Source organism: Penicillium macrosclerotiorum (assembly GCF_028827735.1).
Source record: "Penicillium macrosclerotiorum strain IBT 26536 chromosome Unknown utg000002l_segment0_segment0, whole genome shotgun sequence".
Taxonomy (NCBI): Eukaryota; Fungi; Ascomycota; class Eurotiomycetes; order Eurotiales; family Aspergillaceae; genus Penicillium; species Penicillium macrosclerotiorum.
Window position 1 is genome coordinate 4,008,843 of NW_026643082.1, and position 25,533 is coordinate 4,034,375.

A 25,533-nucleotide genomic window follows, 5' to 3' on the forward strand; every position below is an offset into this window, starting at 1 on the left:
ATGGGCAAGAGAAAGAGAAAAAAAATCAGATAAGAAAAACATGTATGTCACACGTATCAGGACATCATTTAGACATTGTCGGCTCGTTGCCACAGATGGAAGTCGCTTAAAAGCCAGAGAGAAAAAAAAATGAGATAAGATGAGAAAAGATAAATGAAGGGGGAATGGAGGTGGACCCTGAAGAAAAAGTAATCGGTAAGGGGGAGCTGAAAAGTCCAGCGTATAGAAGTAAGGTGAATAATCAAAAGAAGTGCATGAGCAGCGCAGCGCGGTGCTCTCATTTATCACATGTACGGTTGCATCAAATGCAAGAATGGGAGATCATCACCGGAAGTCGTCCTCGTCGGGGTGCGCCAGGGACTCCAGGCGCTGCCCGAGCTCTTTGGTCTGGCGGGCAATTTCAAATGCAATCGGAGGCAGTTGGTTGGTGACTTCGCGGAGCTGGTCGGGTGCAAGTCCGTCATGGCCCTCGGCAGCGGTGTTCATCAGGCGGCCGCGACATTCGTCCAGGATGTGGACAATGGGCTCAGAGCGTTCTCGCAGAGCGACATCTCCGCTCCGCTCGTGCATGAGGTGTTGTGTGGAAGAGACCACATTGACGACGATGTCGTCGATTGCGGAAACATAGGTCTGGACGGTGTGCATGTCATGCTCGGCACGGATGCTGGCGACCAGTGCCTGAATCGACTGGACCATATTATCGGTCTGATCCTCAACATACAGCTATAGCAGCAGGGTTAGCCATTATCGAAGCCGTACATTATTGGATTTTTTTTTATCTTGTTCAAGAATTTACCTTAAGTTCCTGGAGTTCATGGTCTCCCTGGGGAGCTCCGTAACCATAGCCACCGCCATTTTGCAGACCATTCTGCAAGGCAGGGTGGTCCGGGTCCGGTGGACTTAAAATACTATACTGGGAATGGGTACTGAGCCGCTGTTGACTAGCAGTCGTGCTGAGATAGTCAGGGAACTTCTCCTGAGACATGTCTATCTCATAGTCATCCTCATCTGCGGGCGAGGGCTGGATCTTGACAACACGGATGAGCTCCACAACAGCAATGCAGAGATGGGAGGCAGCGGCATCCAGCAACGAGACCGGTGAAAGACCGCTGGAACTGGCGAAATTGCGAACTGCGGTGATCGTGTTGTTGGCAGTGGCAGACACACGGCCCTTGGCCTTCAACCGCAGAGTAGCCGTGCCATCGACTGGAGGCGGAGCTTGGTCCACGTCCTGGATCATACGGCGAACGGATACAATGACAGGTTTTATATGCTGCAGCACCTGCTGGGAGTTCTCGGAGCGGGCAATACGGAGAAGCTCGTCAATTGCCATCTGGAATTTGGTGACATGAAGGTCTTTGACCACACCGTCGGCCTGCACAAGCTCATGTTCTCTCGCAACCAAATTGACGTCAGGCTGGTGATCCGCAATACCGCCCGAAGACGCGCGCAAGTGCCGCTGTTGGGATTTGGCTTTGGCATAGCGGTGCTTCCAATCATTGACCTCATTCTCCAGTCGATGCACATCATTTGATAGCTGCTCTTCCCGTTCCCAATTGGAATGGCTCTGTGCCGTCAGGGTTTTCATCTCCATCAAGAATTTGGATGTCTCGCGCCGAACATCCTCGGTGATATGTTGCTGGTTTTGTAACTCCACCTGCAGGTTCTGGTGCTTGCTCTCCAAGTCCGCATAGCGAGCCTCCAGCTCTGCGTCGGCTGCACCCAGGCTAGCGTTCTCAAGCTGATTGCGCAGATCACGCTCCATGCTGTCATGTTCCGCTCGGACTCTATCAAGCTCAAGCTGAAGCGAAGCGTTTAGATCTTCCGCTTTGTTCACCTTGCTCTCCAGATCCTGGCGGAGATCATCCCACTCCTGGCGCTCACTCTGGCTGATCGCCGATTGGTCGGCATCCAAGGATCGAGCCAGCTCCTCGTCCTTTTGACGAATTTGCTCTTCCAGTTTTTCAACCTTTTCTTGCAAAGTGGAGACCTGGGACTGGCTGTCCACAAGCATTCTTCGTTCGTTATCGCCAAGAGTCATGGTTGTGCCTCGGCGGCTAAGAACAGCATCCAGCGCAAACGCATCACTGCGGGCGTCATCGTCCTCCTCTCCGCCCATATCATCACTATCTTCCACCATCGTGCTTTTATTGGGGACCATGGTATTACTCTGGAAAGCTCGGGGAAAGGGCCCATCCCCATTCATTCCCGGCGGTGGACCACCAAGAGAGCCCTGGCGTGGCGGGAATGGGCTCCCAGGAGGGTACGGACTACCTGGAGGACCACCTGACGGATAGCCTCGACCCATACGACTAGGAGGGCCACGCGATTGTGACCGTCTGGCGCCGGGTGGAGGCATCGCTGGTGGTGGGCGATCGGAGAAGGTGGGGAAACGCCGATCGAGCTCGCAGAAGACGTCGTTCGCCAGATTACGAAATTTTTTGTGCTGTAGCTTCGACAGCCGCTGGCGGGCGTGGTTACGCTTCTCGTGGAAGTCCTTTCGAGGCGGGAGGAAGGGAGAAGCGTCCAGGCGAGGAGGCCGACCCGGCGGGGGCATGGACTGCTGGCGACGGATGAGCTCATCGTAGACATCGGTACTGAGTTCATAGAACTGAATAGCTGAGAGCTGAAGAAGCTTGGCTTGGGCTTTACGGTTATTCGCGATTTTCTGCTCGTCGTTGCGTTGCTGCTCCTCGTCGCGGTGGGTGGCATCGAGGAATCTCTTGAAAGTGAAAAAGTGGCGGAACAGGATTTCCTCCATCTGCCGGGTGAGTTTGACCCCAGCGCGAGGAGCATCCTTGCCGGGCGCACCTGGCGCACCGGCGGCCCCGGGAGGGCCAGACGGAGCGCCGCCCAGTGTTCCCACACTGGACCGGGCGGCGACCGAACTGGGCGGGGAAGGATTGCCGCTGCTGGGCGGTGGTAGGCTATTATTCGGGCTCAAGGGAGCGCTGGGGATGCCGGAGGTGGGAGGAGTCGCCAGGTTGCCTCGTGAGGAGAATGTCGGGGAGAAGGGGACGTCCGATTTCTGATACTGGGCGATGCCGGACCAGTCGCTGCCATCGATGGAGACAGGCGACATAGCTCCCGAATGGCCATTCATAGCAGGGCCGTAGGAAAAAGAAGGATGGCACCTCCGGCCGAAGCGGTTCTGGGGGAAGAGGACGGATTATTCTCGCAGATTTCGAGGGAGAAGGATAGGCGCCCGTCGTTTGGAGGTCGATGGTATACACGGTCGTCAACTGTCCACGTCCCGGTCCACAGTTGTGTTTCCTCCAGATCACGATCTGAAACCTGGGAGCCGCCGAGACAAGGGGGTGGGCACAACGGCAGACACGAACCCACCGAACGAAAGTGGAGTGAAGAGTCGAGAGCCCAGGGGAAGGAGTCCAAAGGAGTGAAGAACTCGGGGAGGGCAAAAGGGGAGGAAGTGAGTGGTGTGAATTGTTGTTGGAGGCTTCCCTTTTCCTTTTCCCTTTTCCCTTACGGGGGACCCGCCGGTACTTGCCAGTCGTTCCTTACAGTTCATGTCCGCTGACTACACTTCGCTGCACCTCCTCCACTCCGGACTTCGATCTCCCCTAGTTTGCGCGCGCTCTCGTTCTCTGTCGCTCTCGCTCTCTTTATTGGACTATAGAATATAGGGGGGAATTTGGATATCACATAGATGGACCCTAACTGACGCAGAACCCCCACGTCCCTTCTATATGATCCATACTTTCTCCCAACTCGTGCTGTTTCGCATGCTTCGCTTGACCTGTCAAAACGGAGAAAAAAAACCGTCATCAATGCGCTGCTCGTTCGAGTGTAGCGTCCTCTCGAGTGTACTGTACCGTACCGATACGCCCCTGCCAAGGCTCCACAAGCCACACAGCGGCTGAAGAACGATCAGGCCCTTCAATGACAAGATGTGCGATCCCTGCAAAAATGATCCGGTCTCTCTGGTCGAACCTGAATCGGATCAGATATCCCTCCCTAGACCCCAAAAGCCCAAGGGAGAAAGTGTCAATTGCGTATCGCACCGGAAACCCCGGCTCCGCGAGAGGCCCCAGGGGAAATAGCCCTAAGACGCCGTTCAGGAGACGACAGTCTAGACCCTTTGGCCCCCAGACTAACAGGGACCGGGGCGGTGTGGCTCGGCAACAAACGAGGACGGCCGAACAGTACGGAAGTACGGCGGACGCCGTATGTACGTAGTATATCCGGTGAAGGATTATGTCTTCTGCACGGCCCAGGTCAAGGGTGAAGTCGGATGACGAATGAAAAAAAAAAATATCAAAGGGGAGCGACCGGGTACCTCTCAAATCAGTAGAGAGTAGCAACAAGGGAGAGACGAAACCAGAGACAGTGCTCAACTCAAGGGGCACTCCCCACGCGGAGACGCTTCCTCCTTGGCGCTGGCTTTTAGTTATGTTTTTAACTTTGTAGACATCCCAACTATCCAGGATCCGAGTATAGGGGTTCCAAAACATATGGCCAAAAAGGGAAAAAAAAAATACACGTTTCATATAGACCATGATCGGCCGGCATATCTATCCAGGAAGCACTAAGTACAAAATGTAGAACAAGAGCGTAGCTCATATCCGCGTTGCGGCGGTTTTGGGTGTTGGTCAACCCTCGCGGAGAGAACGAAGGTCCCTCCCCTGCTCTACTCGAGGGAAGAAGCCGTGGAGATCCAACAGATTCGGAGGCTGACTACCATCACAAAAAGGCGGAGGGAACGGAGATGATCCCAGATGCAACCTCGCACTAAGGTATCCGAAAGAGCCCGAGAAAACGAGGGACTGGAAAAATCGAAGATGCAGAATCAAAGATATAGAAGGAGCCAAGGGCGTGAAAGGGTGGAGGGTGGAGGGTGAGACAAGATCGCCCCGCCCAAGACATGACTGCATCGTTAGATGGTATCGTGAGAGAGAGAAAAAAGGGTCATAGAGGTGTCACGAGGAGTTCCAGAGGGACGGGCGTAGGCCAGATCGAAGGGAAATCGGGAATATCACTCTTCATCGCGAGGTCATGGCGAGACCACGGGTGGCGCCCACGGCCGCCGACACGGGAGTCGAGGACCGGGTGGGTGCCGCACTGCGGTTGTGGGCCATGTGAGCGCGAACCAGGTGGCCGGCGGCGAGCGCAGCGCACAGGCTGAGTTCACCAGCCAGGACAGAGGCCGCAATGATTCGGGACAGCTGGCGGGCATTCTCGCCAGGGGTGGTAGGATGAGAACCGCGGACACCGAGCATTTCCAGCATGGCCGATTGCGCCTCGAGAATGGTACCACCACCAATGGTACCGACCTCGATCGAAGGCATGGAGACAGCGATCTGGAGGTTGCCGTTGTTGCTAGTGGAAGGTTAGCGTTCCGATCGTGTGCACAAATGCATATTGACAAGCGGCGAAGGGGAAAAAAGAAGTGGAAGGAAGTAGGGGGGAGAGGGGAGTTAAAACTCACTTCTTCATAGTCGTAATACAACTACTGCTCTCGACGTTCTGAGCAGGATCTTGACCGGTGGCCAGGAAGATAGCAGAGACAATGTTGGAGGCGTGGGCGTTGAAACCACCCAAGCTACCCGCCATAGCGCTACCAATCAGGTTCTTACTGACATTCAGCTCAACCAAGGCATCCACATCACTCTTGAGCACACTCTTAACGACATCACCGGGGATGATGGCTTCGGCGACAACCGACTTGCCACGGCCATCGGTCCAATTGATAGCTGCTGACTTCTTATCCGTACAAAAGTTACCAGAGAGCGAGATGATAGCCATGTCATCGAAGCCACATTCCTTGACCATCACATCCAGGGCCTTCTCGCAACCCTTGGAGATCATGTTCATACCCATGGCGTCACCGGTGGTGGTCTTGAAACGAATGTACAGGTAGGTACCGGCCAGCGCGGTCTTCAAGCTCTGGAGACGAGCGAAACGGCTGGTCGAGTTGAAAGCCGCAGTGATAATGCTTCGGCCTTCCTCAGAGTCAATCCAGACCTTGGCAGCGGCGGCCCGTGCCAGGGTAGGGAAGGTAACACAAGGTCCACGGGTCATACCATCACCAGTCAGCACAGTCACGGCACCACCGCCAGCGTTGATGGCCTTGGAACCACGGCTGGTACTAGCGACCAGAACACCTTCAGTAGTAGCCATAGGGATAAAGTAGTCCTGGCCGTCGATCTTCAATGGGCCAGCAACACCAAGAGGGAGTGGCAGATAACCAATAACATTCTCACAGCAGGCACCGTGGACGAGACCGTAGTTGTAATCCTTATACGGCAGCTTCGAGGCCTCCAAGGAGCCGGTCGTCGCGGAAGTAGCAGGGGTTCGGGCGACAACAGCACGACGGATCTTGACGGCCCGAGTGAAGGCGTCCACACGACTCATCAAGTTCTCATCCTCCATGGTCTTCTCGAGGGCATATCCAGGAAGCTTTCCCTTCAGCGAAAGAGTAACAAGCTCCTCGTCGGTCAAAAGAGGAGCACGCTTCTCCTTCAGCATGAGTTCACATTCCTCGGGGGTACGGGTAGACTCTTCCTCGTTGGGCTCAAACTTGGGGTAAACCTTGGGCGGCGCAGGCTCCTTAGGAGCGACGGGGGCTGGCTCGGGCTCTTTGATGCTCCAGCGAGCAGCATTGAACAAATATCCATTGAGAATGATGCTGAGTGTCAGGGCAGCGATAATCCACTTGCTGATGAAAGGATCCTCCACACTCTTGAGCAGGCTCTCGAGAACCTTACCACCAACAGTATCAAGGAGCTGGTCGGTATATTCGATGTCAAACGAGCCGGAGTCCTCGATGGCCGCGTAGTGAACGGAGGGATACTCCAGCTTGTACTTGACCGGAGGGATGATGGTCACGACAGTTTCCTGCTTTTGGCTCTTGGCAGCCACATAGACAGCATCCAGGCCATTCTCGGCGACCTTGAAAGGATCGATCGGGGTAGGGGCCATAACGTTGGACAGACGAGAGATCAATGCACCATTTCCGGTGTTCCGGAAAGGAATGGCGGACAGGTTCACGACATTAATCAGAATCAGCCCACCCACCATCAGAATCTTAAACCGGCGCACACTGCTCGACTTAATCTTGCGACCAAAGATGCTGGTGTCACCCTCACTGCCGTCCGAGCCCGCGGTGGGCCAGTCATTATTCGAGGCAACGTTCTCAGCGACACTGTGGGTGATACCATCTTCTTCAAGAGCCTTGCGCAGGGCAACATGACGCTTGATCCGGGTGATCTCCAACTTGATGCACAGGATGGTGGTGTAGAAGGTGAACAGGAGCACACAGTCGAAGAACAGGATCCAGGCCGCGAGGAAGCAAAATTGCTGGAGACCACCCTGCACACCAGAGGCGGCACCCATGGCCAGCAAACCAATTTCAATGCAGTAGTGTTGGACAATCTCAAAGCCTTGCGCCTTGATAGCAGTAGCAATGGAGTCTTGAATGGAGCCAGGGGTACTCGAGGCCAGAGGGCGAGGAGCCGCACCGGGGCGAGGCCGACGGTTGTCCACTGAGGCATTGAGAACAGCCCGAGTGAACATGATCGGCTTCTCGAAGCCAATGGTGACCACCAAGAACGGAAGACCCTCGGAGAGCAAAAGTAGATTGATTGGCACGCCAAACTTTGTAGTCACCAACAAGCCAAACAGGAACGCGAAGGAGCCGGAGAACAGGACAGTTGCAGCCAGCCAGAAATTGGAGCCGAGCCGGCGCATGGAGAAGAATAGCGAGACAAAGCTCAGGTGCATCGAGATGTACCCCAGGGCCATAATCACAATGTCAATGGTTTCCGCATGCTTGATTAGATCCACGAAGGAACTCCAAGCATCCGTGAACCACAGCTTCAGAGCAGTGCGAGACCCGGCAGCGCCGCGAGCGGCTCTCATGATCCACTTCTTGGACTCCTCTTCTTCCTCGTCGGAAGACGGGTCCGGAATCTCCTGGACTGCTCTCAACATTTCAGATACCTGGGCGAAGGGCACAGAGTACACAAGCGAGGAGTCATGGGAGAATGGCGAGAACAGGTTCGGGGTGTGCGGCACCGACTGAGCGGACACATTGGCGGGCACGGGGACATCGTCAGCCGTCGGGGCGGTCGAGGCCGACTTGGAGGTGGAATCGGGGAAAATGAAGGTGGTCAGGGCCAGGTGGTGAACAGCGGAGTTCTCAATCTGCTGTGAAGATTTGACTTTAGTCTTTGGTTTCTTTCCATTTCTTTCTCTCCATAATCCTCCTCAACAATTCGACCAGGGTAGAAGGGGTGGGGGAAGTACTCACAATGGATTCGACCCAGGAGTCCTCGGCCTGCCACTTCCACGAGGTTGACTCGCCGAGGCGCAAACTCCGGCTTCCCTGGAGCAATGCCTCTGTATCCACCTGTCCTACCACATTGCGAGAGTTACGCGACGTATCTAAAAGGCTACCTTCCAGCAGGCCCACGTAGGTGGTGCTGGCGAGGAGGGCGATGACCACAATCGTGTGGATGGGGTGTACACAGGCCCGACGAGAGATGCATTGCAGGCCTGAGGTGACCTGACGGCGAATCCAACTGGGCTGGGTGTCCTGATCAGCCTCGGACGAGCGTAGTTGCTTGGAGATCAACGAGGTTGCCATCGTGACGAATCGAGGCGGAGGCGGTGTGGACGTCTGTTGAAGGCGTTGAGGGGGGAGATTAAGACGGTCCGCAGGGACCAACGTCTGCGAGAATGACCGCCGTGATGGTGTTTTCCTTTTGATCAAACCCAAAGGGAAGAAGGATTGGGCGACCGAGTCGTCCGGACGTCCACGATTGAGGGCCGCGTGTGGCTCTCCCGATGTTCTTCAGGGACCGTTCCTAGAGAACTATTTTTTTTCGATCTGATCAGCGAGTTGGATTGCCAGCGTACAAGGGATGGGCCATACATACCAGACGAGACAGAGAAAGATCCCGAAGGACAGCAAGAACACAGCGTCCTCGCAATTGACGGTCGCGGTATACTGGAAGGAGAGTACGGGGACCCCCTGAAGGCTGCAAAATACTTGAGCTCCGGACCCGCGCCGATGGAATTAAGTATCGCCGACAAACGGGGTCGCCAAGCCACGCCAGTCGTACCGGTGGGGAAAGGCAAACTTGTCAGGATCCCGGCAGAGACCAAAAAGAGACAATAAGAAACGAGAAAAGAGAGAAGACGAGAGAGAGAGAGAGGTCCAGCAAGAAAAGAGGAGGAGGGAAAGTGAAAGTGGGATCAAAGACGTGGAACAAAAGAACAATCACTGCTGACGGTGAATGCTGACCGATAAGCCCAAGCCACGCTGCATTGAATCAAGAACGAGGGGACAAGGGAAATCGAGAAACAGCAGATTATGGCTCCGGGCAGACAGTCGTAGTATTATTCCTAGCCCAGGGAATCACTATACTCGATATGAACCCACTATTCAACGTGTGGGTTCAGTCTAGTGGGTGTGTGTCGAGGTTTCTTTTTCAGGCAAAGCAACCGGTTGAGTATATAGGTTTTTATGTTTCGGTGCAACCACGTCCAAAATGTCTACGACGCAGGTCTTTTCTAGCTTTTGTTTTCTCCTTGCTGGAGACACAGATAACCCAATGACTATGATGGGGGGATTTTTGTTTTATTTTTATCGGTGACCAAACCAAAGGACAGAATGAGAGGGGGAGAAGAGGAAAAAAAAAAAAAAAAAAAAGAGGCGGTGGCGACGTTCCCGAGAAACTGGAACCTCGACCATCGCGTACTCCCGACAAGCACGGACGACACGACAGGCAGGACTTGATCCAGTGACGCCCGGCTGATCGGCTGGAAGACCCCCAATGGCAACAGATCCTGCGACTCTTCGACTGCACGAGAGTCTACAAATGTCAAGATGTCGGGAACGGCTCCCTTGAACCATCTTTCTCGGTTTGAATTCTCCTACGCCGATCCAATGATGAGCCTGATCATCTTGTGTCCATGATTCTCGTTGTTGGACGGCAACATGCAGAATCTCCTGCGCGGTCGCGAAAGCGTCGCTGATATGCGCAATACTTGGGACTCGGTCGAGCATTGTGGGTTTCGACTCGCTTTCCGAGAAGTCGATCCGTGAAAACGGGTCCACTTGGCTCTGCTCGTCCAGGGTTTCTCGCTCATCCTGCAATCAAAAGCCCCGAGGGAAGGTCGCTACCTGCCGTCCACGTCAGCGAGCCTCCCCGAAATACCCGGGATACGAAGGAGAAATCTCGCAAGCAAGGCGCCATTCCGAATGACCGGCGGATGAGGCCCGTCGTCCCTGCTTTCTCGTTGGACCAGCTTAATGGGAAACCCACCAGGTGGAGTAGATGGAGAAATCAGATAAAAATCAGATAACTCAAGTCAAATCACCGTCTGGTTGTCGGGGACTACTCTATCCACAATGGGACTCGGTAGCCGAGCTCGCCAAGCAACTGGAGAGGGAGAAGAGGAAGAGGGAGGGGAAGAAAACAAAGCCAGAGAGCAGCTGCGAAGCCCCGATGAGTCCCGACGACGGAGCCATCCGAGTTCGGCTCGTCAGTGGAGAAGCCCTGGATCCTGCATCCTATTAATCCATCCATAGCCATCCTGCAGGTTGCCGGATGCATCTTGTTTTGGGTTGGACAACAGCCGAATAGATCACGCCGTGCGTCCCCATGCAGACCCAGTGACGGGACTTCTGTCGGGTTCTACGTGTGTCACCGGGATTACATCGCCTGCACTTGCTGCCGCACAAGGCTGCATGACGGAAGAGCACCGAACGGGCAGTAGGGAATGGACAGTGAATGGACAGTGATAAGCGGAGCTTCTCTTCGCAACACAAAATATCGGCCGCTTTGGCCAGCCGGCTAGGACAGAACAAGGATAGACGCGGCACGGCTGAAGAAAGGCTGCAGAAACCTTAGAAACCCTGCTCGATCAGCTGTTAAGGTGCCACATGGGCCTGCCTGTCGGACGTTATGGGACCCCCCCTCCAAATGCCTCCCAGGCCTCCTATGACTCTAGTCTACTTTATTAACAGGCTCCGACAACCATGAGAAGGCCCTCCGAGACTATTGGCCCTAACAATGCCTCATGTCTAATCATTTCGTTAAGGCAGATCGACGCGGAACACCCTGGTGTTGCAGACTTTCGCCCTGAGAGGGTCAAGCGCTTAGATCTCCGATCCGCCAATGAAAGAAGGTGCCGGGGTCCATTCCCTGCGGATGTGCAACATCCAACTTGCATTTCACCTGCCCGGCTTCGGTAATCTCAATCGACATGGGCGCTATATCCCATCCACAGCTAAGCGCCAGGGGCTGAGGGATGCCATTTGTCTCAAGTACAAAAATATCCCGGGGGAGTTTTGATCTGAAGCATGGTCCATCGCTTTTGCGACCATCCTAGCCAACCAACGCGGCCCAAGTCCGCTATACCAAGCATTTTACATTCTTCTTACAGTCTGCACTCTCGGGATGTTTCATTCGCAACGTCTATGCCGCTTCAGGTCAAGGCTTGTCGGGCTGGAATCTCCAATAAGAAGGGAGCCGCACTTCGACCTGGATTGACTGAGCCTATATGTGCAACATCTATCTGGGGTTGGAAAGGCTGCAATTCTTTGTCTTTCCATTGTTCCTTTCATTCCGTCAGGCAGCTTTGAAAACAGAGTCTCGTCTCACTCAGAGACTCGAAACCAGCTCTTTGATCTCTGCTTTGTTATTCCCGTCTCCACACAAAGATGGTGTGAAGGATGAATGCCAGTGAGAGTCTCTGCTCTGTCGCCTGCCGTTCAATTCACGATTCACGAGGCGGGTCTTCAGGCCCCGGTAGGCCCCAATAGGTCCCAGCCTATTGTTCTTCAGACCCTTCCCCCTTTTCAGTAATGATGAGGGTCCTATAGCCCAACATCATTAACACCAGGGCTTTCAAGTACTAATAATATTCATTGTTTCTGCTGGCCAGAAGAGTCTTATTTTTTGCAAGCTTCGGCGTTAACAACAAACCCCACATATTTAACTGTCTACTTCTCGCCTCGGACTGTTGAAAACCCTCCTCTGTTCTCCACAAAATACGGCATACTGAGAGCCCAAACAAGCAAAACAACAAGAAGAAAGAAGACCGCTGCACGACAAGATGCTGGGACGAGCACTCGCGGTGCTCTGTGCCTTGGTCGTTGCCGCCGAAGCTCACTCCTGGGTAGAACAACTGATGGTCATCGCCAAAAATGGCACCTTCGTTGGCAGCCCCGGATATCCCCGAGGGTTCTATCCTCGCTCTAAGGCGGGGTATTCCGACCTAACTATGGAGTACCTGATTCCACCAGATGGCACGTCAGACGTGACAAAGATCGCCGACGGCACGAAGTTGTGCCGGACTGAACAACAGACACAAGACCAGACTGACGGGTATCCTCGATTGCAAGCTAGCTCTGGTGCCATGGTTGCCCTCCGTTATCAAGAAAATGGTCATGTCACCCTGCCCATGAACCAGAAGGGAAAGCGACCTGTGTGGTGGCCGGACAGCCGAGGCACAGTCTATGTTTACGCAACTACCAGCCCCAGTGCCTCTGAGACTTTCCAGACCGTCAACGGCACCTGGCCGATAGATGGCAGTGAAGGCACAGAAGGGTGGACCACGAGCGGGGATCTCAGCAAGGGCCGGCTGATCGCTATGCACAACTTCGACGATAAACGCTGCTATCAGATAAACTCTGGCGATATCTCTTTACAACGCCAGCAGAGCTTCGCCCACACGGCGAACCAGTTGATGGGGGCCGATATGTGGTGCCAGATTGATGTCGAACTTCCCAGCGAAGTCACCAGTGGCAAGACAGTTACGCTTTACTGGGTGTGGGATTGGCGCACCTGGCCCCAAGAGCAGGCCACCGACTACGATACCACCTATCCCGATGGTAAGATGGAGGTCTATACCACGTGTATGGATATCGACATCGTGAGCGATTTGGAGGACGAGACCAGTTCCGCCACCGAGTATATTGCTGGGCAGGATCTCAACAATGCTGCCATCTCCTCGGAGATGGCTAATCCGACGGCCATGGGCGGTATTGTCGGGGCTCGTGGAGTCGCAGCCACTGTCACCGAGCAGAGCACCGAGACCTTTTGCGTGGAGCAGAAGACCTTGACGAACACCATCACCTCCGGCACCAAGACATCGACTACGGTGGTTACGACCACCACGCAGTGGCCCCTGCCCACTGATGGAACATGCTAGCCGCTCGGATCTGCTCGTGTGAGAGTTCGGCAGCACCTAGAATCAAAAGGACGATGTTGCAAGGGCTCCAGATTGCAGCGGAACTTGGCCCACGACGTATGTGACATGAGTATGAGATTAGAGCATGGATCAGGATCCATGATGGACATTTGTAGATACTTCAACTTATTATTCAGCGTTTACCCAAGCCCGTCTCCTTTTTTTTGTTCCCCCACCTCCCAATATGTATTCAGCACTCCGTAGTTCATGGGTTTAATTAAACCGTGCCCGTAGGAGGAACCCAGCCTGTCCCAAAACGGCATCACCCGCGATCTGAAACACGCTATGCTGCACGTGATGCTGACCTAAGCCCTGCGAAGCTTCACAAGACGAGGCCTCGTTGCGGGATCGCGAAAGGCTCGTCGGCTTCTTGCCTTCTGCGTCTGCTTCTCGTCTCGTCTTGTCTCGTGTTTGTTGCGAGCTCGTGCCCTGGCATTCTTTTATCTTTGCCTTGACGAAGTCGCCCTTCCCCCGCGCTTCAAATTCCCTCCTGATCCTTCCCCGGGCTGATCTCTAGGAAGACTAGACTCAAGAGGTATGCCCCATCTCCGATCCCAGCCCGATCCCTCCCTGTTGGTGAAGAAGGGAAATCCCTCCAAGCCCCTTTGGTCACGCTGCTCCAATCCGAGAGGGTGAATGCCTCTTCGCCAACACTCACTTTGCTTTGGGTCCCGCATAAGCGCCGTGCTCGGGTTGCATTTATATCTGACACTCGCCGTGCAGGCTCTGCTATATTTAGCATTGGTCGTCGACCACTGCGGGACAACAGCGGCCAGCGCCTGGAACAACAACGCTCCGCCCCAAGTAACCACTCAACCTCCTTCCCCTCCGCGCTTGAACGGCCCTGTCCCTTCGAATCCTCTTTCCTACACTCAAACTATCCCGTCGTGGGGTCTGTGACCGTCTTGCACTGCTGGGCCCGTGACTTCGGCACGCCCCGTCCGGCTGTACCTCGAAAACCTTCCCCTCCTCGATTTTACCGCCTCCCCAATCCTCCACGTCGGCCCTCCTCTCCATCTTCATTGGCGCCGGGTGATACCGAGAGTCTCTGGCCCCGTTGGTTTTCGGCTGGGCGGCTGTTCTACGTTGTTGTTCGGTCTCGTATGCACGAGATCCTTCACCCGGTGTCTGCTTTAATAACCCCACCCCCAAGGGCTGGTTAGCTTTCAATCGCAAGTTGGGATCTCGTCGGCGCGACATCCAATTCGCAATGCAAAAATAGACTTTCAGCGAATGCGACCGATGAACACCCTCCGCCTACTTTGTTAAACCCCCTGGAAGCGTTTAAACATCCCCATCCTTCCGTCCCATCTACCACTTTTGGGACCCCCCTGTTTGCTCCACGATGTCTACGCCGACGTCGCCGAGCTCGCTCTCTCCGGGCAATCTACAAGTTCTGCCGCCCATTCTGACGGACAACACCATCAAATCGTCCCCCAGTGCGAGAGATCGGCTGTCCACCTACTCCACCGTCTCCTTCGCTTCCCAACTATCACGGCCAGGCTCACACGTGTTTCCCATCTTCCATTCGAGCCTCCCATATACCCTGGTTCGAGACTTTGCCTATCCGCCCATCCATCCCCTGCATTACGGGCCTCCCCCACCGCGCGCATCAGGGGTCTCCACGCCGGCCAGCGAATATCGGCGACTGTCAGACCCGCCGACCTCATGGGACACCGCACGAGGCCCATGGGCATCTGGTCCATGGAGCAATGAAAACACACAACTCACCCCCGGCCACCAACAATTGCCGGCCATGTCTTTCGGTGATGGCCCACCGTACAGTGAAGACGAAGATCTACATAGCCCGGTGGTGACTTCGTCACGCCCGCGCAACAAGTCCACTGGGACCGATTTGGATGAATTGGTGAACGAGCACAGCTCTTCGACACAGAGCGATCGCGGTACTTTCATTGGCTTGAACCCCGATGGCAGTGCGACATACTATGTTAGCGGAGGAGATGGGATGGAAGACGGTCCAGGCGGGGAGTATGTCACATACCGAGCAAACGAAGGGCAGTACTCGATGGCATACGGTGGTCAACAAGGCTACACACAGGAACCCGGCTTTGAGTCAGAAGACGACCAGACTAGTCGAAGCCGGTATTCGACCGATTACCAATTTGCCGTTGGCTGCCCAGATGAGGAGATGCATGGCAAGGCCGTCGCTCTTTTTGATTTCGTTCGCGAGCATGAGAATGAGCTGCCTCTCACAGAGGGTCAAGTTATTTATGTTTCATACCGACATGGCCAGGGCTGGTTGGTCGCCGAGGACCCGAAGACCGGAGAAAATGGGCTTGTGCCAGAAGAGTTCGTTCGGCTTATTCGAGACATCGAAGGCGGGCTGACTTCATTGAATGGAGAGCCTGGCTTTGACACGACAGATAGCAGCGTCTCTATCGGCATTGACATGACCGAGGATGAGCAGGTTGCAACACCAACCCAGGAGGGTCACAACGGTGCTAATGGCGGCACATCAACCTCTTCCTCAGTCGAATCTCACCACCCTTCGGATAACGGACAGGTAGCCAAAGAGGCTGGCAACCGGTCTAGCATGATGACAAAGACCTGAAAGTCCCTCCAAAATCCGAGGTGGCTTCACTCTACAAGGCAGCATGAGCCCCATGTTGTTACGGCACATCTTCATGTACTATGTTACATTTTATATCAAACAAACCTCACCTCGCCAAACCCTCCCTATCCTTCTTGTGCCCTTAAAATGGCCTAGAGTTATATGGAGCAACCATAAGATCCGCCTTGCCTGTCTCATGCCCTCCTCATTCCTACTACTAAGGAGACGAAATAGCATTCAGCAGAGCATTGGCGATCAATTATACCCGGAGGATCAGAAAGACTTCCCTAGGCTTCGCGTGTGTCTGCCAATTGAACCACAATTCTTGACACCGACGAAGCCGAGTTACAAGTTCACGACCCCAAGCGTCGCCGCAAGTTAAACCCCAAATATCACATCACATAACCTGGTCACCTATACCTCTATTCTTCTTCAACCACACCCTACCACTTTGAACCCCCTCTCACAAATGATTCCCTCTCTACTGCACTTCCGTCTACATCTGATATCCCACAACCAACGAACACCGCACAAGTCTGCATGTCCCAGCTCCGAGAAAGAGCAAAATAGGAACCTGGCATCAAAAAAAAGACTTGAAAGAGAAAGGCAAAGAGAAAAAAATTCCATTTTCTTGTTCTTTCATACGCGCATTGTTCTTCCCTCCATCTCCCCTTGTCCAATTCTGTCTTCTGTCATACAATTACATTTTCGCACCTTCTCGCCCACCCACCTCGAACATCAACCTCAAACTTCATTTCTCGCACTTGTATCTAACTTCCCTTCAGCGCAGGCGTTGTCCTAGCATAAATTAGCATCAACGTAATGCATATTCAAGCCTATCCAAATCAATTCTCCTGTCATCGCGTAGACAAGCACCATCCTTTTTCCGCCCAGTCTCATATCTACTACTGGCGTGAATTCTTTGAGGTTGACAACATCATAGAATGGTATTTTCCTTGCTATACAGACGCAGACATTCTTCAACCGCGGGCCAAGTCCCTCCAGGGTCGGGGACAAGAGGAGAGAAGGATATCTGATTTCCTGAAATCGTCACAAGACATGTAAAAGAAACGAGGGGGTGGGGAGACTGATTTTACGTGTAAGGCAGAAATCGTGTGAAATTTTAGGAGCAAAGAAAAAGAAGATGAGAAGAAAATATTTAAAACCCAGCGCTGCTGTGCTATAAAGCAGTGAACGAGCACAGAGGCCAACGCAAATACGAAGACAAGAGAAGGTGAAAGGCGTTGCAGAAAAGAACAGAAGCGAAGGGGAGGGGGTGGCAGATGGGGCTATGCTCAGTAATGGCTAGGAAAGGGGGAAATCTGAGTCAAGTCGATTGACAATGGTAAATTGACTTCATGATGTTGAAATTAACCGAGCAAATCATCAAACGCAGATCCGCCTTGCTTCTGCTGGGGCTGGGATGAAGTAGAGGCAGTGCTGGATGCAGCAGGGGCACCCCAAATGCCGGCACTGGCCTTTTCTTTGGCCATGCTCGCGAGGTTCGGGCCCTTGTTTGCGGAGGCGTTGGACTTGGAGATACCTGCGCTGGCACTAGCGGTTGACCAAAGTGAGCCAAAGGCATCGCCGGATGATTTCTTCGCGGTGTTGGCGGCAGGCTGACTAGCCGCAGAGGATGCGGGCGCAGCAGAAGAGATAGAAGACGTAGCGCCATGCGATGAAAACGGTTGCGCAGCGATATTGGAAACAGAGGTGAAGTAGTTGGGAGTGGCCGCCTGGAAGCCAGAGGGTTTGGGGGCCATGGGCTGCTGCATAGGGGCCGTCTGGGATACTGGCGAGGCCAAAGAGCTGGAGGACGGCGTGGGTGTGGCGGATGTGAAGCCGACTAGGCCGTTGATGTTAGCTCCTTGAGAGCCAGACACTGGTACAGGAGCTACAAATTGAGTGCTCGATGTTGTGCTGACAGTGGAGGCGGGAGGCAGAATTGAGAATTGGTTCGACGAGGATGGCGCCGATGGCTGGGCAGCTGGAGTTGCGGACTGGAAGTCGTCGAAATCGTCGTCATCAGCAGGGGCAGGCTGCTTTCCGGCGGCAGTTGAGGTGGGAGCAGGAAGTTCGTCATCGCCGAAATCAAATAGATCTGCCACAGGTGCTGGCTCAGGCTTCTTTGGTTCTCGCTTAGCAGGAGCAGATGCAGGCTCGCGTCGCGTCGAACTGATTTCGCCCTCGTCATATTCGTCATATTCCTCAAATCGGTTGCCCCGACGAGTGGTCGTGTCTTGGAAATCACTCGAGGCACCGCCAAAACCTCCACCATCACCATAAACACCACCGCTGTAACCACCATAGCCCATGCTGTCGCTACCAAACCCACCGTAGCGGTCAGAGCTTCCCATACCACCGCCAGTACCCATGCCACCCTCAAAACCGCTGAACTTGTTGCGGTTTGAGCGAGCCTTCTTGCGCTCGGTGCGAATTTGGTCCACGTCACCCAGCAGCTTCACCAGCTCAGAGGATCGATTGCGCACATTGATACCCTGATCCTTGCCGTTCATATCAATGAAGTGAAACTGCCGCAGCATCCGTAGCAGCGACATGTGAGACCGGGCATCATCGACGACTCGTTCGGATCCGTTCTTGACAAGGAATTCGAGAAGTTGAAGAGACTATGGGGTGAAACGAAGCATATGTCAGCAAAGAGGAGACTTGGCGCTTGAGACATTACTAGAACGATACCTTGTAAATCTGACGCCACTCCTCCGCACTCTTATCAGTGAATCGCTTGTAAATCAGGGGCATGATCTCATTGAGCAGTTGGCTGCATAAGAATATTAGTATAAAGACTACCGACAGAGACAGCTCAATATGCGGAGACTCCACTGACTAGCTATGCGTTCCATTGGCAATCTCCTGCATCAAGGTGGTCGAGGCTCCCCAAGGTTCATTGTTTGTAGCTTCCCGGACCTAGCCATGAGCGTCAGCCATATATTTCATGAGCCACGATACCATCTTAAGTTCGCAATATTGCAATTGTGTCGAAAATATAGGTTTGGTGCGCATGGGGTTGGCTGGCTTACGAACCTTTGCCTCCATGTCGGTATAGTTCATGACGGCTATGACGGCTAGGTCAGCCCGGTATCCCGGAATTGGGCGCACAGGTTGAGTTGCTCGCGGTGGTAATGCGACCAGAGGGAAAGAGGTCCGACTCACCATTTTGCACCTTGCGGACACCTGCCTTGAGATCATACAAGGTCAGGTTGCTGACCTTGTCCTGGAGGTTGGAGAAGTCCATGGCAAGGGGGAATTATAGTTCGAAAAAGAGTAAGCGCAAACGTGGGAGAGGATTCGCCGTGCCCCAGCAGGCACACGTCTAAAGCAAATGAAATTTGAAGAGAAGAGAGAAGCGATCCAGGCCTGCCGGAATTGAAGTGTTTGGGTCGAGGGACAACCTGGAGGGGGAACGGCGGTTTCCAGCTGGCCGATTCCACGCGCGACGCAGTCACGTGGATTCGGGAAGGCCCACGAGCTAAGCCATGGACCTACTACGAATACTAACATACTAACATAGAAAAACTTAATTGGAGGATAATTCATATCATGTTATTCTTTATTGTGTACATATCGTTTGGAATGCCCGTATAAACCGAGGCGCTATCGCTATTGAAATCCAAAAATACCCTAGGTATCTAGACAAAGAAAAAAAAAAGAACAGGAAAGGTAAAAATATCACTATGAATGCTTCACCCAAATCATCTCGCGTCATGTCCGTGATCATGAACTTTATTCGTTGTAGAACTTCTTCATAATCAAATGTAAGAAGAGGTTAACGTTAACCCGCATCTGTCCGTCGAAAAAGTCCATAAATTGTGTGTTGTTAAATTGGGCTTGCAGCAAGTCGTCCAGAGGCACTTGAGCGTTGGCGCCAGGAACCATCATGTTGCCACTGCTGCCATCAATGGTGAACACTCCAACCTCGTTGCTGGAAATTGTCAGATCCACACGGTCATATTGTCTCTCGGAGTAGCCCTTCCAGGAGACCAAGACACCTCGGTCAGTTAAGGTGCGAGCGGAGTACTTGTATGAACCAAATTTGAACACCTTGCCCGACTTCTGGAGTTCTCGTTGGTGGTCCCATTGTTTCGTGAAAGGCATAAGGAATCGTTTCTTTCCCTTCTTGTTTTGAAGAGTAATCATAGCCTGTTCAATGTAGTCGTTGTAAGTCTTCAGCTGCTGATCCAGGTAAATGGCTTGGTCATTGAGACGAGCTGACGTCAATCGTGCGCCTTCCAACTCGCGCTCTCTCTGGATCCGTCGACGATGCTTTGTGCGTATATCACTAGCAATAGCGTTGAGGAGATCTTGGTAATGATTGTGGCGACTGATCTTCCCGAATTGCTCAAGACGAAGAATGTTCTCGAGGGCAATCCCCTTGAGCTCTGTATAGCCCATGGATCCAATGTCAATCAAAGTGCTGGCCTCGGAGTAGGCACCTCGGCGTGGGTTGTTTGTGCTCAGCTCCTCTCGTACCAGCGTATGCCATCGCTGCTCATCTTCCGTGGTTGGTGGCTTGAGCATGATATCCATCAAATTTGCACCGCTTTGAACTCGGATGATGTAGAGTATACATCGCTTCGTTTCCATAAACAGCGTCTTGACTTCTGCTTCCGGGTCTTTGGCAGGATTATTAGTTTGCTACGTTTGGACAAACTTTGAATGCGGTAGACATACCTTCTGTTTGGGCGAGTTTTGGGTTGAGTGTGAGATTGATTTCTGTTGAGCTCACGCTCATCAACTCATTTTCGTTGCTCTTCACATTTCCGAGATCCCGCACAAGCTGCTTAAGGAAATCGTCGGGGTGCGGGCACAGGAAATCGATCTCGGAGGCAACCAGCTGATGGATTGAGAAAATATCAGACATCTTGATGTACAAAGTCGGTTTTGCCTTGGCGTAAAGATCGTTAAACTCGTCAATGTCAAAGTAAGCCTCGGCATCCTGGACGGTGATCACTGTTCCGAGTCAGCTCAGTTGCATTGTATATGATGTGCTAGAAATTAGACTTACTTTGTCCCCAGATACGTCCAAGCCGCTGTATGGACTCGCCGATATAGGAATTGAGCGGCTGTAAATAGACGTTCTCGGCACCAAATAGTCTACCGGAAGCCACTTGCGCAATGACCTTGGCAATTTCACCAAGGTTCCTTTTTTGCTCTTGAGTGAGACCCCGATCCACAACTCCATACCTCTCTGGCTCAAGCACGGCAGGCTGGAAGTAGTTTTTCCAAACCCAGTGACCAACTATTTGGAGGACAAATCCAGGATCCTCATTGGGAAACCTCGCAAGAAGACCTTCATACATTTGCTGGGCGAGATAACGAATACCAAACGGCATGCGAGACAAAAACTCTTCGAATCCGGCAAAGAATTGGTCAGCAATATCGCGCAAATCTTGCAAGTGCTGAATGAATAACTCTCGGGTCTCGGGGTCTCTGATCGCTTCTTCATGGGGAAGGTCTGGTCGCCGACGGCTACGCTGACCTGTTCGAAGCTCCTCGTTGTTGATAGAAGAACGGTAAATCTGGATTGGATCGCTCTCCAGGTCAAGATCAGGGTTCTCAATGACAGATTCTTTCACAACCGTTCCCAAAACATCTCGCATGAACTTTCGGTCCCGGGGCGACTTTGCGTACGATCCGAAGAGTTTGTTCCAGAAAGCATTGCAGCGCATATATTCGGGGAGTGATGTGAACGTTTCTATGTCCTCCTTGGCAGAACGGGCAAGAAGCTTGACGAGATAGTACTCCTCGCGTCTCTTCTGAGAATATCCGAAAAGACCCATCATCAGGTGCCTGATTCTTTCGTATTCTTTGTCTGATGTATTAATCTCGCGAAGTCGGCGGAATAGACGAGCAAGGTATTGTGATTGGGTTTGAAGAAGGAAGAAGAATACCTGATATTGGTCTAACTTCTTCCTTGAGGTCTTATTCAGAGCCTTAAGATCATAGGGGTCTTTGGACGAAATCTCAGTGTTGGATAGGAGATTCCCAACATGGCCACCAAAGTGTTTCTGGTGCTTGACGACTTCGTCAAGAGTGATCTTGTTCTTCACAAGCAACGCAATTTTGATATCCAGTTGGCTAATGTATTGCTCTGCAAGCTCATTTTGGCGGACTTGCTGAACAACCACTTTGCGCAGGCGTTCGAATTCAATTTCTTCATCGAAATCAAAGTCACTGTCGTTAAGCAGATGAACAAAGCCTTTGACTGTACCAACAGGTGGGTTCTTGCCGCTAGTCAGGCTCTTGTAGGCTTGGCCCTGGATGCGACCTCTTATGACACTCTGAGCTTTGATGACCTTCTCCATATTCTCATTATAATGCCGGCGCCTCTCCTCAAACCGGTTTCTTACTATCACACCGCGGATGCGGGCTTGGAGATCTGTGATAATATCTTCATCGGCTTCGAGGTCAGCAAGCATCTGGCCGACCTCAACCCGTACAAGCATTGCTCTCGAAAGTGATTGAAGCTGGACGATCTCTTCTTCACTGTCGTCAAGACAGGCAAGAATTCCGCCAATTTCGATACGCTGTATTGCGGCCCGCGTAAGCGCTTGAAGATCCACAATGGTAGGCTCATGTTCCTCTAAGGCTTTGCGCTCTGCAGCCAGGTGCCGGCGCTCGATCGCTCCTCGGGCTGCAGACTGCAAATCCAAGATAATGTGTTCTTCCTTCTTAAGAGAGTTCTGCTGCCCCTCCAAGAAATTTCGCAAGGCATTTCCTCGGGCAATCCCTTGGAGAATAGTGGTAGAAGATGCGTGCTGCGATAGCTCAGAACGAAGGGCAGATTTACTTGCTCGCACAGCTGCACCTCGGACCAAGGCTTGCAGAGCAATACATTGGCTCTCGGTCTTTGACAGGCTTTCCAGAAGCTGCGATTGGCGGGTCCGAGATGCCAGAGCCCTGGCTGCAGATTGAATGAAGGTGATAGAAGGAGTTTCGTGTTGAAGAGAGGCCTTGATTTGTGACAAATGTTGGCGGGCAATAGTTCCTCTAATCACTGCCTGCAGCGATTTTACGGGGTTGCTGGCTTGCTCCACCTCCCGAGACTGTACACTCATTTGCTTTCGTTGCAAAGCACCACGCATCATTGCTTGAAGGGTCGTAACATTATTTTCGGCATATCGAGTCTGTTCATATTGGTCGGCAACATCTCTCCGACGTAATGCACCGCGAATGGCGGCTTGGATTTGCTTGATTCCAGATTCGTCTTGCCGGGCGCGAGTCTGCAGGAGACGCGCTTCAGATCGCACTTTGGAGGCACGGATGAGACTCTGAAGCTGCAAAATATCGGACTCTTGGGCCTTTCGCCATTGCATCTCTCCTTGTTGACGGCGACGAATAATAAACCCGCGACTGATGGCTTGTAGTTGAGTGGCAAACTGACGCATGCTTAGTCGATATTGACTAATTTGGCGCGCCCAGTCTCCACGCAAACGAGATTGCAATTCGATAAGCAAAGGCTCAAAATCCCAAAGGTCGTTCATCATATTGCCAAGCTTCAAGCGAAGCATAGCGCCTTTGATTTGAGCTTGGAATTCCGCAATCAAGTGCTCGTTCTCGTGCAGTTCACGGTCAATGCGCTCCTCTTCCGACTCCACTGGTTCAGGCTCGGGCTCTGGCTCAGCACCGAAGTTTGCCGCCATGCCTGCAAAGCTGGGCATACTAACGCCCGCCTTGTCCAGGCCCTTCTGTGTTTGTTCGAGCTCATGATGCTCAAACTCCAGTTGACCAACAAGGTTACCCATACGGAAGTCGAGCATACCATTCTTAAAGAGCAGCCAAGAAAGCGCGTGGATGCAGTGGATGACCTTGGGGATATTTTTCTTTTCGTAGAGGTCGATCAGCTCGAATCTGAACAGCTCTGGCAGCTCAACATCGTCGAGAAAACGGAAAAACAAAGCAATATTGTCAGAGTGGCGATATTGCAACCTTGCATGTCGAAAGATACGGAGCGTCCGTTCCGGGTACATGGCCTGCACCACCTCGGCCAGGGTGACACCGTCCCGTAAAGCTTCCTCTAATCCAACAATGGGTGGAATTTCTTTCTGAATCACATTCTCAATCCACTCCTTGGCTTCTCCGATGTGACAAAGGTACTCGTAGGCTTGCAAAAATTGCCGTTGCTGGTCCATCCAGTTTCCTGCGGCCCACGATGACGCCTTGGGCTTCTCCGGAGATACTGCACCATTTCTTCCACCCGCAACCGAATCTGCACGCTTTAATCGTCGCCGTCCCTGGAGACCCACCACGGATGCGGTCGTCGTGCCGAATTGAAACTCCTCGGTTTCGCCGGACTGCGCGATTTTCGACAGGGTTCGAAGATGGCGCGTTGATGACTTCTGAAAAGTTTCTAGTTCGGGTGCAGACAAGGCAGTGGTGAGCGGTGGTGGATGAGGGCTATTTGACAGTGTTTTCTGTGGCGAGGACGGGCGTGATGACCCTTGAGAGGGGTTAGGCGACCAGTGCCGAGGTGAGGCCGCCGATGGAGGTGTCTGGGGCTCAAATGCGGCTACTCTGTGGCGAGGGGATTCATTCTCTTTGAAATGGACATGGGGCGTCTCGGGGGTGGTTGGTCGATACTCTTTTGAAAATTGATGGTCGTCGACAGTATGGCTGCGCGAGTGTCGGTACGCGCCCGATTTGGGTCCGGAAGGCGAGACATTGGGCGCTTGTTGGAGAGGTCGCAAGGATTGTCGAATATTCCGATACGCGTCCCCGGCGTTTGACCAGCCTGGTTGTCCAATCGTGTCCATATTGACGGGGGTTACTTCGCTTTTTCCTCGATGACGACCTAGAGTGCTCGGAATCGATGCATTGGAAGACACCGTGCTGGTCCGACTTGGGGCGAAAGAGCTTGACGCAACTGAATACGCAGATGAGTTTGTCGAGGCCGTGGACCCGTGTCGCAGTGGACTAGATGAGTGCGGCGGGAGATCCGTCTGGGCCCGTTTGAGTGATGGGAGATGGCTGGACATCACTATGACCGTCGCGACAGGAATGCGAAAACCGATGAGAGATTACAGAGCTCGATTGACCGCATCCCTGCTCCCAAGGCAGAAGCGGGGGGGGTTGTTCGGGTCTAGTCCGGGCTTGCGATGCCCGTTGTTTATCTGTGGAAGGCGACGACTCGGAATGTGATCTCGCCAAGTCGCATCGGTATGGCGATGAAGTTGAGCGGCGTATCACTCACGAGACAGATTTGGATGGGGAGAAAGTTGGGAGGGGTCGAATCCGTGTCGGGAAGTAAAGAGGGTTCGCGGCGATGATGGAATGCTTGTTGACGGTGGGGAGGGCAGCGGACCAGGGCCGGGCACAGGGCAGGTGCGACCGGGATTCCCCAACCCCGTTTGGGACAGTCGATAAACAAATCTCCCAATAGGGCCTAGTTCCGATCAGGTGATCGCCGTCGATCCTCAGCCACTCTTCGTCAGGCTCATAGCAACCAGCACGCCTTTCCTGTAGGGCCAGGCGTTGCTTCAAAATCGCTGTTTCTTAGGATCCATCGTTGGGTGTCAAGATATTATTGGAGTCCCACATCACTACTAGGACAGAAAAACATTCATGATAATTGTAGTCATGGATCACTGTGGCTAGGATTCGATCTGGCAAGTTTTCGAGAGGTTCCGTAGTCCCGTGCGACCATCACATTTACGTGTCTCGCGCCTCCTACACTGAAGACGGTCTTTAATCCTCATCCCCCGTCACCGACGTCGCAAATATGT

General features: G+C 53.0%; 6 protein-coding genes across 6 annotated transcripts; 2 read left to right on the forward strand and 4 right to left on the reverse strand.

Moving 5' to 3' along the window:
- Positions 1 to 324: 324 nt before the first annotated feature.
- On the reverse strand, positions 325 to 3,103 carry N7462_002584 (putative cell polarity protein; the record flags this gene model as incomplete). Its single annotated transcript, XM_057074310.1, has 2 exons — positions 325 to 723; positions 797 to 3,103. The coding sequence occupies 2 exons, from the start codon at positions 3,101 to 3,103 to the stop codon at positions 325 to 327; spliced, it is 2,706 nt and encodes a 901-aa protein (XP_056937951.1).
- Positions 3,104 to 5,000: 1,897 nt separating this feature from the next.
- Positions 5,001 to 8,605, reverse strand: hmg1 (HMG-CoA reductase; the record flags this gene model as incomplete). Its single annotated transcript, XM_057074311.1, has 3 exons — positions 5,001 to 5,337; positions 5,447 to 8,166; positions 8,270 to 8,605. 3 exons carry the CDS (start codon positions 8,603 to 8,605, stop codon positions 5,001 to 5,003), a joined length of 3,393 nt encoding a protein of 1,130 aa, XP_056937952.1.
- Positions 8,606 to 12,084: 3,479 nt separating this feature from the next.
- Positions 12,085 to 13,182, forward strand: N7462_002586 (uncharacterized protein; the record flags this gene model as incomplete). Its single annotated transcript, XM_057074312.1, has 1 exon — positions 12,085 to 13,182. One exon carries the CDS (start codon positions 12,085 to 12,087, stop codon positions 13,180 to 13,182), a length of 1,098 nt encoding a protein of 365 aa, XP_056937953.1.
- Positions 13,183 to 14,566: 1,384 nt separating this feature from the next.
- N7462_002587 (adaptor protein NBP2) lies at positions 14,567 to 15,793 on the forward strand (the record flags this gene model as incomplete). Its single annotated transcript, XM_057074313.1, has 1 exon — positions 14,567 to 15,793. The coding sequence occupies one exon, from the start codon at positions 14,567 to 14,569 to the stop codon at positions 15,791 to 15,793; it is 1,227 nt and encodes a 408-aa protein (XP_056937954.1).
- A 1,370-nt stretch (positions 15,794 to 17,163) lies between these two features.
- N7462_002588 (ENTH domain-containing protein) lies at positions 17,164 to 19,046 on the reverse strand (the record flags this gene model as incomplete). Its single annotated transcript, XM_057074314.1, has 5 exons — positions 17,164 to 18,420; positions 18,491 to 18,572; positions 18,639 to 18,718; positions 18,836 to 18,867; positions 18,911 to 19,046. 5 exons carry the CDS (start codon positions 19,044 to 19,046, stop codon positions 17,164 to 17,166), a joined length of 1,587 nt encoding a protein of 528 aa, XP_056937955.1.
- A 488-nt stretch (positions 19,047 to 19,534) lies between these two features.
- On the reverse strand, positions 19,535 to 24,786 carry N7462_002589 (putative Ras GTPase activating protein; the record flags this gene model as incomplete). The annotated part of the gene is made up of 3 exons (XM_057074315.1): positions 19,535 to 20,424; positions 20,483 to 20,761; positions 20,817 to 24,786. The coding sequence occupies 3 exons, from the start codon at positions 24,784 to 24,786 to the stop codon at positions 19,535 to 19,537; spliced, it is 5,139 nt and encodes a 1,712-aa protein (XP_056937956.1).
- Between the last annotated feature and the right edge of the window lie 747 nt (positions 24,787 to 25,533).